General features: G+C 56.4%; 1 protein-coding gene across 1 annotated transcript; it reads left to right on the forward strand.

Annotated features, from left to right (window-relative positions):
• Nucleotides 1-5051: 5051 nt before the first annotated feature.
• On the forward strand, nucleotides 5052-12788 carry SMTNL1 (smoothelin like 1). Its single transcript, XM_047070127.1, has 7 exons — nucleotides 5052-5801; nucleotides 5973-6105; nucleotides 6225-6279; nucleotides 7662-7820; nucleotides 7984-8098; nucleotides 8225-8376; nucleotides 12644-12788. Exons 1-7 carry the CDS (start codon nucleotides 5052-5054, stop codon nucleotides 12786-12788), a joined length of 1509 nt encoding a protein of 502 aa, XP_046926083.1.
• Nucleotides 12789-13518: the final 730 nt, after the last annotated feature.

The following is a 13518-nucleotide window of genomic DNA, read 5'->3' on the forward strand; positions in this document are numbered from 1 at the left end:
CGCTCTACCGTGTTCCACCCCTTCCGAGCCCCCCAGCCCCCCAGAAGGGACTTGTGTATTTGTGACTCACCGTGGAACAGTATTGTCCTCTTGGTTGAGACCTCAACCCCAAAGGAAGGGATGCTGGCTTGTCACCCAGAATCTTACATGGGCCCTGACCACTCATGAGAGGTGTACAGAATACAAAGACAGCCCAGGTGGACTCCTTTGAGATGAGCAGGAGACGAGAGAGTTAGACCGTCCATGGCTTGAACAGAATGGCCGTTCTATGAGCTTGGAGACAAAGCAGGCACAGTCTTGATCGCTGTTATCCTCTGTCACCATTCCTCATCACTTCCCCTCAACTTCAGCGCTGACCATCCTGTCCAAGCCACCACCATCTTGCACCTGGGTTACTGCAGTAATGTCCTGACTGCTTTCCCCATCTCCGCTCATGCCCCCCGCCGCCCCCCCCAACTCCGTCTATTCTCAAAACAGCAACCAGAGTCATCTTGTCAACAACTAAAGTTAGATCATGTCCTTCGCCACCTGAAAGGGTCCACTGGCTCCCAACCACAGAGCAGAAGCCAACATCCTTACAGTGACCTCTAAGCCCCACGGGATTGCCCCCTCTCCCTCCCATGACCTTCTATTAACCTATTTATTTATTCAATATATGTTTATTGAGCACCTCATACGAACCAGGCAGTTTGCTAGACCCTGGGCACACAGTCATGAGCATGGGAGATAAAGTCCCTGCCTTCATGGAGCCTACAGTCCAGTGAGAGTCAGATAATAAGGAAACAAATAACCCAGTTTTGGATATCAATAAATATTATGAAGAAAATAAAACAGGCTGAAGTGATGGAGAGGAACTGAAGCCATGGAGGGTCTCCGAGGGAACAGAATTTGAGGTGAGAGCAGCCTGAGAAGGATGAACAGTCTCGCAAAGGGCAGAAGCCAAAAGGTGACAGCCGTGAGTGTGGAAAGGAATGAACCTATTTGAGGGACAGAAAAGAGGCCAGAGTGGAAGGGGCTGGGGGAGGCGGTGGCGGGGATCCCAGGCTTCAGCAGCGACAGGGGCGTGCCCTGCACACATTCTCCCAGAGTATACCTCTCTTACATCACAGGACACGTTAGAGAAGGCACGATCTGTTCTTCTGAGCAAAAATCCCAACTCAGTACAAAAATGTGTTCAGAGCCTCCTGTGTACCCGTCCCTTCAGCTTAAAACAGAATTCAGTCCTGTATTTTCTAGACTCTAAGCCCAGCGATCCATCAGCTTGGGCCATCCCTCCTCACCTGTTCGCCCCTCCCCCCCACCCCCACATCCTTCTGTGCAGTGTGAGCCCCTGAGACACCCCCACTGTGGGCAGCTGTCCCGTTAGGCCCCTTGCAGCCCACCCCTCAGCAGCTGTTTCCATCTGTAGAAGAGTAAAAGACTATTTAAAGGAACATGGGGTAGGGGTGCGGGGGCAGAGGGAACAGGGGAGTCCCAGCCTGGGTTGTGGACGGGCCAGCGAGGCCAGAGGGCTGGTGACCATATTCCACATGGGCCCGCGGATGGTCTGCGGGGTGACCAGGGCCAGGCAAGTACAGTGGGAAGAAAGGTGGCCACAGGATGGATGCCCCCGGGGTCAGGGCAGGAAAGACGCGCTGTGATTGAAAGGTGCCACCTGTCAAATCTTCACGGGAAATCTGAGCCTCCTAGGCCAAGGGAAAGTGTTGTACCAACAGGGCAGTAAACAATGCTCTCCTTGGACCCAAGGCTCTTGAGGTGGGGGTGGGGTGCGAGGGGGGAGGAGGAGGGGGAGGCGGGCAGACCCAGGAGCTGGGGGCTGGAGGCCACTGGCTGGGGCTAAAGGCAGCCGGGGAGTGAGGCCGCTCAGCTGGAGGAAGGAGACAGCTCCAAGCCCCCAGGCAGAGGCCACGCAGGTAGGAGAAGCCCCAGCCGTTTCTAAGTGGCCCCTCCAGCTGCCCAACCCCTCTCCCACCTTCCAAGGCCTGGAGCCTCTACGCAGAGCCCCAGAGTCGGAGAAATCCAGGCTCTTCGCTAACCCTCTCCACCTCTTTGTCAGCTCTCTTTAGATGCCAGAGGTCAGGGACCCAGCCCTAAGGTGTTGGGCAACTAGAGATCAGCCCACAGGTGGCCATTCACAGGGAAGACCAGACAGGGGCAGAGAGGGTCTTGGGAGTCCAGGCCAGCTGGGGTGGGAGGCAGACTCTCTAAGCAGTTGAGACTGGTTTCTCCAAGGGAGGGTCACTGGCTGGCGTGGGGGATGGTGGCAGCCTCAGGACCACCAGAAGACGGGGTGGGAGGCAGGGGTTCGGGGTCTCATGAACAGAACCATAAAGCGTCGTCTACAGCATTTGGAGCTTGGGACGCCAAGCTCCTGGGTTCTTTTTCTCCCAGTCAGCCGAGAGAAACCCAGAGAGGGAAAGGGATACAAAATGTAGGCTTCCTGGGGAGGAAGGAGGAAGGGAAGAGGAGAGGGAGGAAGGGAGGGAGGACGGCGCCCGCCATGCATGGTAGAGAGAGAGCTGCAGTCGTCAGCCACAACCAACCGTCCTCGCCTGCCAGCGGGGTGGCCCTCACTCTGGGCCCCTGGCTGGGGAGCTGGTGGGAGCCGCATCCCTGTGGGCGGAAGCGCCAGGCTGGTTGTCAGGAGACCTGGATTCTAGATATGGCTGAACCATTCAATTATCCTGTGACTTTACTCAAGGGACTCCAACTCCGCGAGCCTCAAGTGCCCGATCTGTAAAATGGGGCCAGTAACGCCTACTTCCAAAGGGCGAGAGCGAGGAATGAGTGAGGTGGAACAGGGCACCACACCGTAAGCTGTCAACCTCCTGTAGAATCGTTAGTGTTGGGGTGGGATGGTGCTATCCTGGCTTCTCACCTCCTGAGTCTCTTCACTCCTTATCTATTTATGACGAGCCTGCGGGGCGGAAAGCTGAGGTGATGAACACGCAGGACGGCGGAGGTGTGTGTGTGTGTGTGTGTGTGTGTGTGCGCGTGCACCTGCCCGTCCTTCCCCACCGCCACCTCCCCCACAGTGTGAGGCATGTAGACAAAGGGAAAGATGGCTGCAGCCCTCCCCTATGTCTCCGCCAAGCACCACCGTGCTTCGAGGTGTAAAAGGGGCTTGTGGACATCTTACTGGCCTTCCGTTCTCTCTGCCTTGTCTCACCAACTAAATGCCCTCATGGCTGGGTCAGGACATCACGAGCTGATGTGGGCCGAGCGCTCCCTTCTGGGCACCTACCCGGCTGGCTCAGTCGGTAGAGCACGTGACCCTTGATCTCAGGGTTGTGAGTTCAAGGCCCACCTTGGGCGTGGAGCCTACTTAAAAAAAAAGAAAAGAAAATCGGATGACTAACGGACTGAGTCACCCAGGCACGCCAAAGTTAAGATTTCCCTTACTATGGGGTATCTAGAATCCACTTATGCGCTAAAGAAGTTGTGTCTCTCTAAAAGGGTAAAGAGTAGGCCATTTCTGGAATAACCTCAGCCAGAGACTACATCCCCCAAATCCCAGCCCCTATTAATGTCTCAGGAGGCCCTCGTTTTCCGCAGAACAGTTTGGAAAACCTGATCTAGATGAATCCTATGTTTGTCAGTGAAAACTGAGCACTTGAGAAGGAAAGGGTCTGTTCAGGTCTCAGAGGGAGCGACCAGGAGATGGGGGGCCAAGCCAGCTCTCGGCCTCCTGGCTCCCTGCTGATGTGCATTCCATCCTGCTGGTTAGTTTCCAGTTAATCCATTGCTGGAGCCGCTCAACCATGAAGGGGCTCTAGCGGGAGGGGTGCGAGCATCTTTGCAAATTCTAGCCGGCTTCCTCAGAAGCGGTGGGGGCACCAAATCCAGGGACCCCAGGGATCCGGACTGGAGGCAGTAAGACCAGAGTGGGTGGCAGGAACAGAGCCTTGTCACCAGTCCGCCTGTCTTCCTGCCCCTGTCCCAACTGCCCGGGTGCCCTGGGTACCGTTGCCCAGAATGGTGGCATCGCAGAGGGCAGGAGGTATTTTTAGCCAGTGACAGGAGTGCCTACTTCTCTTACTGTCTGAGTCATGCCCTGAACACTATTTGAGGATTGTTTTCTTTGTAAACAGACACCCAAGAAGGGCAGGGGGATGAAGGAGGTGGCCCTGTCCCCCCCACCCCACCTGTTTTTGTACATCCTACAGTAGGTACAGTACTTGGATAGGGAACCTCACGTTGAGGTATCATAATGTCCCTCTCCCCCGACTCGTCCCTGGCAGTCGGAGGCTCAGATGTCTTTGGCAGAGGTTAGGGAGAGTACGTTTCTATTCTTCACCGAAACAAACTCTTCCGTGTCCAGGCCCGGCTTTTCTGAGAACCACAGGTGGACTGTGCCAAAGCTAGGGCAGCTGGGAGAGACCCAGACACCAGCTGGCCCAGGTTTTCCCAGATTTCGGGCATTTTTACACCACCCCCAGAATTAAGCCACATCTGTACCACCTGTATCCTTTCCTGAATGCCTTCCTTTGCATTAACTTACTTTTAAATTCAATAAATGTATTTTCAAAAGAAACCTTATCTCCCTAGTGGAAATGGACACTCAATATCACCGGCCAGGAAGAGAAAGGAACTGTAAACATAAGTACAGTGGAAACAGAACAGCCCTATCACATTCTATCTATATACTCCCGCCTGCTTTGGGCTCCATAAAAACGGGAGAGTAGCCTCTGTCCCACAGGTGTTCCCCAACGCTGCACCACATTGTACACATTGTAACCATCTCGTTGGCTTCTTCAGAAAGAGGCAAACTCATTGAAGAGGAATCATAGGATCTAATGTTCTCTAGAGCCCAAGCCACAGCCCGCAGAGGGCTGTTAGGGGGGGCGCCATCCAATGTCAAGTCGCCGTGGCCCTGTACCCCTTTACTTTATCACAGTGAGAAAACTTCATGTCTTGCTCAAGTCACAAGCCCAGGCATTGGGGGACCCGGCAGGCCTCCAGACTCTGGGGCCAGCGCTTTCCGCGCGTGGGGCCTTCACCTCACACGGCTATGGGGCACGACCAGGTCTGCTTGTCTCCACTTTCCAGAGATGGAGCAGAAGGAAGGGGAGCCCTCCAAGGACGGGACCACTGTCTCCCCAGCCACAGAGGCCCCGGTGACGCAGGGAGGTGGAGCCTCTGCAGAAAAGGAGGCCAAAGCCACAGAGAAGAAGATCCTCAAAGAGGGGCCTCCGGAAAGAGCACTGGCCGAGGCCAGCACGTCAGCTGAATTTCAAGGGGAAGCAAACGGGTGGGATGAGGTCAAGGTGGAAGCCAAAGGGGAGGCAGAACTTCACAAGGAGGGTGGCGGGAAGGAAGAGATCACGGCGACTCCTCAGGAGACCGCTGATGGGAAGGAAGAGACCCAGCTTGACCCCAAGGAGGCCAAGGAAGGGCAGCAGACCACGCCGGCCTCCGAGAAGCAGCAGGCTGACGAGAAGCAGGCCGAGCCTGAATCTAGGGAGGAAGCCCACGTGAGTGAGGAGGCCAAGGCTGAGCCCAGGCAGGCCACTGGGGAGCGGGAGGCCGAGACTGGGGCCGAGGAGGCTGATGGGAAGGAGGGGGACACAGCGGCCTCTCAGGAGGAGAGCGACAAGCCGGAGGGACCTGCAGCGGAAGCTCAAGGGAAAGCGGGTGTCCCAGACGCCGGGTCGGACTCGGAGACGAAGGCTGCCGTGGCAGAGGAGGAGGCCGAGGCTGAGCCTCAGGAGGCTGACGTGAAGGAGGCGGTGAGTCAGGCAAAGGAGGGGAGGCAGGAGGCCCCCACAGTGTTCTGGAGTCCCCGGCAGCCCAGGAAGCAAGCCCCCGCCCTGCGTTGTTCCTTTGAGAAAGTCCAGTCTTCCCACTGACATCCAGAGCCTGGGGTGGGGCCCGTGGCCCCAGGCTGCCTTCTAGATCTTTCTGCAGTCCTCACGAAGCCTTGGGCAGGCGCTTGTGTGCCCATGAGCCCGCACAGATCGTGTTCGTTCCAGGAGTCAGGTGGTCCCCAGGAAGAGCAGGACCAGGGTGTGGAGAGAGAGTCGGAGGAAGGAGCAGGAGTGATTCCCAGCTCCCCCGAGGAGTGGCTCGAGAGCCCCACGGAGGAGGGCAGTGGCCTCAGCCCAGGTGAGTGAGTCCAGGGAGCTCCCCTGAGGGGGGCGCAGACAACACGACAGAGGAGCTCCAGCTTCTCTCCCCACCTTTCCCTCCCTCCAGCTTCTCTCCCCACCTTTCCCTCCCTCCAGGTGGGTTGGGTCCAGACACCGCAGCAGCTTCAGGAGAGACCAGTCCTTCGGCCAGGTAATGTCAAGGTCTGGCCCCAGCTCCAACTCCCTCTACCACACGCTCCTTTCAAAGTCTACCCCTGAGCCTGGGTCTCTCTGGTGCCTGAACTTGAGATGCTCCAGGATTCCTGGCTTTCGGTCCCCTGTCCCAGGGCAGAGCCCACGAAACCAAAGGAGCCGGAGAATGGGAGCAAAGGAGAGGGGAGCGTGCCTCGTCCACTCGCTCCCACTCCCCTGCTAAAGCCTCCTCGTTCTCGGCGTCCTTGACAGATCTTCACGGGGCTCCTTGTCGTCGTGTGGCTCGGCACATCCCCTAACGTCAGCATGACCCACAGAACACGAGCAGAAAGCCTGAGTTCAGACCATGACTCTGCCACTTACCAACTGTGTGACCTTGGTTTTGTCACTTTTCTCCTCCTCTGCCAAGTGGGCACCGTGACCGTGCCCACCTCGGAGGATTACTGTGGGGCTTAAGTGACATAAAATGTACAGAGCACTTGGGGCACCCAGCTGGCTCCGTCGGTAGAGCATACAACTCTTGATCTCGGGGTCATGAGCTCGAGCCCCATGCTGGGCTGAGAGATTACTTGAAAAAAATGTATAGGGGCGCCTGGGTGGCTCAGTTGGTGGGGCACCGACTTGTGGTTTCGGCTCAGGTCATGGTCTCGCAGTTTCGTGAATTCGAGCCCCGCGTCAGGCTCTGCGCTCCCCCTCTGGCCCTGTCTCCATCTCTCTCAAAATAAATAAATCAACTTCAAAAAATAAAAATAAAACGTATAAAGCCCTTAGCACAGTGCCTGGCACACAGCAGGTGCTGGATAAAGTGAGAGCTTTCTTGCCATCGCGTAACTTAACCCATTAGAAGAAGCTTCCTTTATTTTGACCTGAAATTCACCTCCGCGTCGCTTTTGTAGGGAAAGGTAATGGGTCAGTGTTCTCTGAGCACTCGGACGGTTACGCGACGGGCAGAGCTGGGTGTTCTCCACTCCCCCTCGCTCTCAAGCCGTAGAGCCCCCTTGGTAGGTAGTTCTTCTCGTCCCCAGTTTACAGACGAGGATGCTGAGACTCAGAGAAATGACAGGATAGTCTCAAGATCAAATAAGAGGCAAAGCCAGGATTCAAACTCCCGTCAGACGTCACACTTATCTTAGTTCTGCCCACACATCTCACCAGACCACATGCTCCCAAAGTTACACCGAACTTCATCATCCCGTCTTGACCCGCCTCCCAGTGCTGGGCACAGAGAATATGTGTTCAGGGAGTGGGGACCTCAGCTTCCTAGGCCTCTTGTGACTGCAGGGAGCTCCCACCCTGGCCAGCCCCCTGCCCCCCCCCCACCCTGTACCCTATAGTGGCGGCTCCCAGCCCCTCTCACACTTCTCTGAACCTTCCCCACAGTGAGTCTTCACCCAGCGATGCGCCCCAGACTCCCACGGAGCCCCCTCCCTCACAGGAGAAGAAGAAAGAGAAGGCACCGGAGCGCAGGGTGTCAGCCCCTGCCCGGCCCCGGGGGCCCCGCGCACAGAACCGCAAAGCCATCGTGGACAAGTTCGGAGGGTAGGGTGCGGGCTGCACTGGGCTTTCCCCGGGGAACCGCGGAGGGGAGGCCTGGCCGAGGTGGGGGCACTGATGTCTGGGTCCGGGGCTCCTCCCTGATGGGACCTCCTGTGAGGTCTCACGTCTTTGGCCTGGCCTTCTCCATCCTACCCCCTCCCTGCAGGGCAGCCTCGGGCCCCACGGCCCTGTTTCGAAACACGAAGGCAGCGGGGGCAGCCATTGGCAGTGTCAAGAACATGCTCTTGGAGTGGTGCCGGGCCATGACCAGAAACTACGAGGTGGGCACGGAGCAGGGGTGATGTGGGGCAGGGGACCCTTCCCCGGGGTGGCAGGTCTGAGCGGGGCCAAGCCCCAAGGCAACGTCCAGGCTCACAGAGGCCTGCTCTGGGCTCCCTCCCCTGCAGCACGTGGACATCCAGAACTTCTCCTCCAGCTGGAGCAGCGGCATGGCCTTCTGCGCCCTCATCCACAAGTTCTTCCCCGATGCCTTCGACTACGCTGCCCTGGAGCCCTCACAGCGCCGACACAACCTCACCCTGGCCTTCTCTACCGCTGAGTAAGCCGCGGCCACGCGTGGCAGTGCGGGGGGGGGGAGCCCAGGAGCCGCTGAGGCGCGTGCTGCATTCACCCGGGTTGGGGAGTGGGGTGGTCAGAGGGAGGCCATGGCCACACGCTCGTGAACCCAGCAGACACTTTGTGACGGCCAGGAACTGTTTCAGGGCGTAGCAGTAGATGAACTCGGCAAAATCCCTGTTTGCCAGGGCCTACATCCTAAAGGGAGGGATGGATCATAAACACACACCCCGTGTGAAATGTAATGCCGGGGGGCGGGGGTAGGTGCCTGAAAGAAAATGCAGGCAGGGTAAGAAAGAGAGGAGAAGCCGGCCTGCTGTTTTCGACAGGTTGGTGGCTGAGATTTGGGGCCACGGTCTGACTCTGCCATTTGTTAGCTGTGTGACCTTGGACAGGCTCCTGTACCTCTCTGAGCCTTCACATTCTGATCTTTAAAATGGGCACGGCATTTCCTCCATTGCAGGATTACGGTGAGAACTGGGTAAATAAGTAAAGTATAACCGTGCCTCACCCACGGCAAACGCTGCGAAAAAAAAATCTTAGCTGTCGTTCCTCTATTGTGATGAATGACATCACACTTTTTATGATGATTATGATTCGGAGCCACCTGGTGGCAATAGACTCTGCAGAGGATGTCGCCAGTGAGGGCAACTCTGAGGCCCCGGAGTAGACACGAGGGCACCCCCAAAGCCCTGGGACAGGAAATAGGTCACAAGGGACATTAGCAAACACCTTGGTCTGGAACGCTGAGCCCTCTCATCGAGTCCAGACCTGGCCACCAACCTGCCGGGAAGCCCTAAGGCAGCAACGTTCCCAACTCTGGGCCTGTGTGTCCCCTGTGGGCAAAACGGGAAGAGTGAGGCTGAACCATACTTTTTTCTTTCTTTCTTTCTTTCTTTCTTTCTTTCTTTCTTTCTTTCTTTCTTTCTTTCAATATATTTTTAAAGTTTATTTATTTGTTTATTTTTATTTTTAATTTTTTTTAACATTTATTTATTTTTGAGACAGAGACAGAGAGTGAACAGGGGAGGGTCAGAGAGAGGGAGACACAGAATCTGAAGCAGGCTCCAGGCTCTGAGCTGTCAGCACAGAGCCCAACACGGGGCTCGAACCCCACGAACCATGAGATCGTGACCTGAGCCGAAGTCGGACGCTTAACCGACTGAGCCACCCAGGCGCCCCTATTTATTTTGAGAGAGAGAGAAAGAACGCAAGCAGGGGAGGGACAGAGAGAGGGGGAGAGAGAGAATCCCAAGCAGGCTCTGCGCTGTCAGCACACAGCCCTACGTGGGGCTCTATCTCATGAGCCGTGAGTTCATGGCCAGAGCCGAGATCAAGAGTTGGACACTTAAACAACTGAGCCATCCGGGCGCCCCTGAGCTGTGCTTTTCAAATGGGGTCTTTCTTTTCCAGCAGGTTCCTCACACAAAATATTAAGTGAATGCCCAACATATAAAACGGATTAAATGGGGACTTTTTATTTTTTTAAACTTTCCTTTAACTAAATAACACTTTCCTTATGAAATTTAGATATTGCTTCAAACACAATCTCATTCATAGAGCTTGACGCTCACGGCTGTAACGCGTACGTAATCAAATGGGCACAGAAGGCCCAAGACATGTCCTAACCCAAACGATAGTTGTCCACAGCCTGGATGACATTGGACCACGTGACCCGTTAACATGAATCATTAGAACCCTCTGGCTTCTTGGTTATTTGAGCTCGTCCCTCTTCTCCTCAGCCACCTGCTCATGGTTATGAGTTTCTGCCAATAACTATACCACGTGCAAAATCTTGCTCTCAGACATTCCGCTCTCTACCTGCCCCCACCCCTCGCCCTTCTAACTCACTTGGTTTAACACCATCACTGCAAGACATTTTTTGCCCCGTGGGGACTTCTAATCCATTAACCTCACCATTTTCCACTCTCTATCAGCTTGCTTATGTCTTCAATTTCATGGTCTATCAATGTTGTCACTCAAGGGGGGACCTTTCTAGGTCGGGAGGGGCTCCTGGAGCACACCAGCTCAGCACCCAACACCCTTCCCAGGATGCTCCCTGAGGCATATGTATGGGGCCCTCGGGCACCAAGGATGCAATTGGAAAACCATCAGCCTCGATATTCCAGAAGATCCCTTTCAGGTTCACGTTTTCCTGCCAAGGGATGGAGTGAGTGCCCCGGGGTGGGAAGCCGAGGAGGTCAGGAGCACCCCGTCCTGCTCTGGGCTCAGATGCACCTGTCATGATGACGAGAAGCCCCACGACTTGAGGGTGGCTAGGTGCTGGGTGTCATGCTGAGCGCTTTCCTTGGGTCCCCTCTCATTCTATCCTGTCAGCAGTCTTACAGCGTGGGTAGCAGTAGTGGGGTCCCTCGACATCCTAGTTCATACAGGAGGGCAGTGGCAGGGCCGTGACATGGGAGTGAACCCCCCCAGTCGAGACTGAGAGCTCTGAGTGAACATCAGGAACCACGTGTCCCCGGCCTGCAGGACACAGGTCATTGTCCTCCTCCTGCCGCTGCCTGGCCACGGTTCCAAGCCAGAGCTGCAGGCAGGCAAACTGAACCATCAGGTGATGATGCCGAGCTGCCAAGAAGCATCGGGCAGGAGCAAAAAGGGAAGGATGTTGGTGGGGATGCGCACGGCTGGAGGATGCAGAGGCGACCTGCCGAGCTCGAATCCTGCCCCCTCCTTCTCAGCGCTGTGACTCTGGGCGGCTGACTTCGATTTTCTTTGGGTTTGGTGTGATGAGGCGTGCAAAGGGGGCCCCTGCCACAGCCATCGCCTCCCACTGCCCCGTTCGAGAACTCACCTGATCACCACGGAATCCTGGCATGAGGGGGAACAGCAGTGCCCCGGCCCCCAGAGGGCTCCATCAGCTGTGCTGCCTGAGGAGCCCGGCCCCACCCCCCAGGCCCTGCGGGAATGAAGCTTCTCCCGTGTAGGGGACCAGCACCCTGACCCCCACCCCAGAGCTGACACGACCGCATTGGGCGGCAGGGAGCACAGCCCATTCCAGGAAATCTTCCGGTCTGTGCCTCCCTCCTGACTCTCAGGCCAGTCCAGCTTGGGTTTCAGACCAGCCATCGTGAGCCCCAAGAGAGGATTTCTGCCGGGCCCCCAGATTCGCCTACGGTCGGCACCCATGGCAGGTTGGCAGGCTGGGACCCCCACCCAGCTGCAGGGCAAGGGTCCCAGGGACAGGCTTAGGGTTGAATTCCAGCCGCATCACTGTGACCTTGAGGAAATCCCCCAAATGCTCTGAGCCTCCAGCTCCTCTTCTGCTGGTTGGGGATGGAGGCGGGGAGTACATGAGACCACTCCCGGGGAAGCCCCGATAAAGTACGTGGCATGTGGTACCAAGGCCCCAACAGTGGTTTGCTCCGATTATCGGCTTCAGCAAAGCCAGCAGCACGTGGCCCCGAAGAGCAGCCGGGAAGTTAGAAAAAGAGGACTTGCTGCTAAACTCCACGCAGTCCCTCAAACACTCGAAGCACTCCTGCCTCAGGGCCTTTGCACATGCTGTTTCCTCTGCCTGGAATCCTCTTCCCTCAGACACGCCCATGATTTACTCTAAGAAGCCTTCCCTGAGCACCCTATTAAAAAAAACACCCCCTAACATAGGGATATACCCTATCTCCCTTCCCTGCCTTATTTCTCCGTAGCACCTCTCACCACCTGACGCGCTGTCTGTGGCATGTTTGATTACTGCCTGTCTTCTGCCACAAGACTGTCAGTGAGTGACACGAGTGAGGGAGTCTGGGTTTTGCACGGTGCTGAATTCCCCACGCGAGTGCCCGGCACATAGCAGGTCCTCAGGAAACACGTAGAGACTGCATGAATATGGAGACTGCGATGGTGCAGATGATGCGAGCCGCGCTCTGGCTAGGGCTGGGGTTCCATGCTCTAAACTCTTACCGAGGGGCCTGGCCTCCCAGACGACAGGTGTGCCAGCACGTGGAAGGGGCGGGTTAAGGCAGAACTGGAAACCGGGGGTCCTCCCACACGAGCATGCATGGTGCACTGAAACCAGGGGCTTTGGAATCAGGCCAAGCTGCGTTTGAGTGTGGACCACGAGGGCCTCGGTGAGCTCGTCTGTACAATAGGACGGCTCGCCGAGATGACCTCCCCGCTCCAACACACACAGTTCTGTGGGTTTCATCCTTGCTGGGCTGCCCCCCTTTTCCCCTGCCCCCCACATCCTTCAGCTTTGGCTCTGCTCCTCACCACCCCCCACCCCTGCCCCTCAGGAAACTGGCCGACTGTGCCCAGCTGCTGGAGGTGGACGACATGGTGCGGCTGGCGGTGCCCGACTCCAAGTGCGTCTACACCTACATCCAGGAGCTGTACCGCAGCCTGGTGCAGAAGGGACTGGTGAAGACCAAGAAGAAATGAGGAGGTGACCGGCGCTGCAGGCGGAGGGGGGCGGGACGCCCGGCTGACCGGCCACGGCCCCCCCGAGGCCGCCAGAGCTGGGGCTCGAGCGAGGGCAGGTGGCACCAGTCTTAAACGCATTAAAGGTACTTTTGTAAAATCCTGTCTGGCCCTTCGGTGCACCCTACACCCCCTGCCCAGGAACCTCGCTCACTCTGGGGTAATGAAGCCCGGCCGCCGGGCTTCCTCACCGGACACGATCTTCACAACAACCACGACACCGTTCGGGAAAGTACGAGGGCCTGGGTCCCACCACTAAGCAGCTGTGTGACCTCGGACCAGTGAGTTAACCTTTCTGAGCCTCAGTTTACCATCTGAACAGTCACACCTCGTGGACCTGTTGGGAGGGTTAAACGAGACGATGAAATGAACGGAAAGCTTTGCCCGGTGCCTATCACATCAAGTGTTCAATAAGTGAGGCCGAAAGTAAATGCATTCTTATGTTTTGAGCCATCGGTGGTGTTTTTCCCGATTCTCTTCCCTCTTTCCATACTTCTCCCAAATTAGGGAATTCCAGAACAGGTGCTAGAAGATTCTCTAGAAATCTCAAACTAGGTTAGTGGGGCCTGGGGTGATTCCCTCAACTCAAAGATACCCTACATTTGTGTCTAAAGTGGTGGTTTTCCCGCAGCCTAGAACCACTGGCCCCTGAAAGTCCTTCCTCCGGGTTAAGTTAATCCCTTGGGCTTGG

The sequence above is a fragment of the Lynx rufus genome, unplaced genomic scaffold (assembly GCF_022079265.1).
Source record: "Lynx rufus isolate CCGP_SWC_20201006 ecotype Redwood Valley unplaced genomic scaffold, mLynRuf1.p SCAF_9, whole genome shotgun sequence".
NCBI classification, from domain to species: domain Eukaryota; kingdom Metazoa; phylum Chordata; class Mammalia; order Carnivora; family Felidae; genus Lynx; species Lynx rufus.

Excerpts from the sequence above, each read along its gene's own strand:
- SMTNL1 (XM_047070127.1), top strand. The coding sequence starts at position 5,052 with ATGGAGCAGAAGGAAGGGGAGCCCTCCAAGGACGGGACCACTGTCTCC. Across the intron at positions 5,802-5,972 it reads CCCGGCAGCCCAGGAAGCAA|GAGTCAGGTGGTCCCCAGGA; the intron begins GCCCCCGCCCTG and ends TGTTCGTTCCAG. Across the intron at positions 8,099-8,224 it reads CCATGACCAGAAACTACGAG|CACGTGGACATCCAGAACTT; the intron begins GTGGGCACGGAG and ends CCTCCCCTGCAG.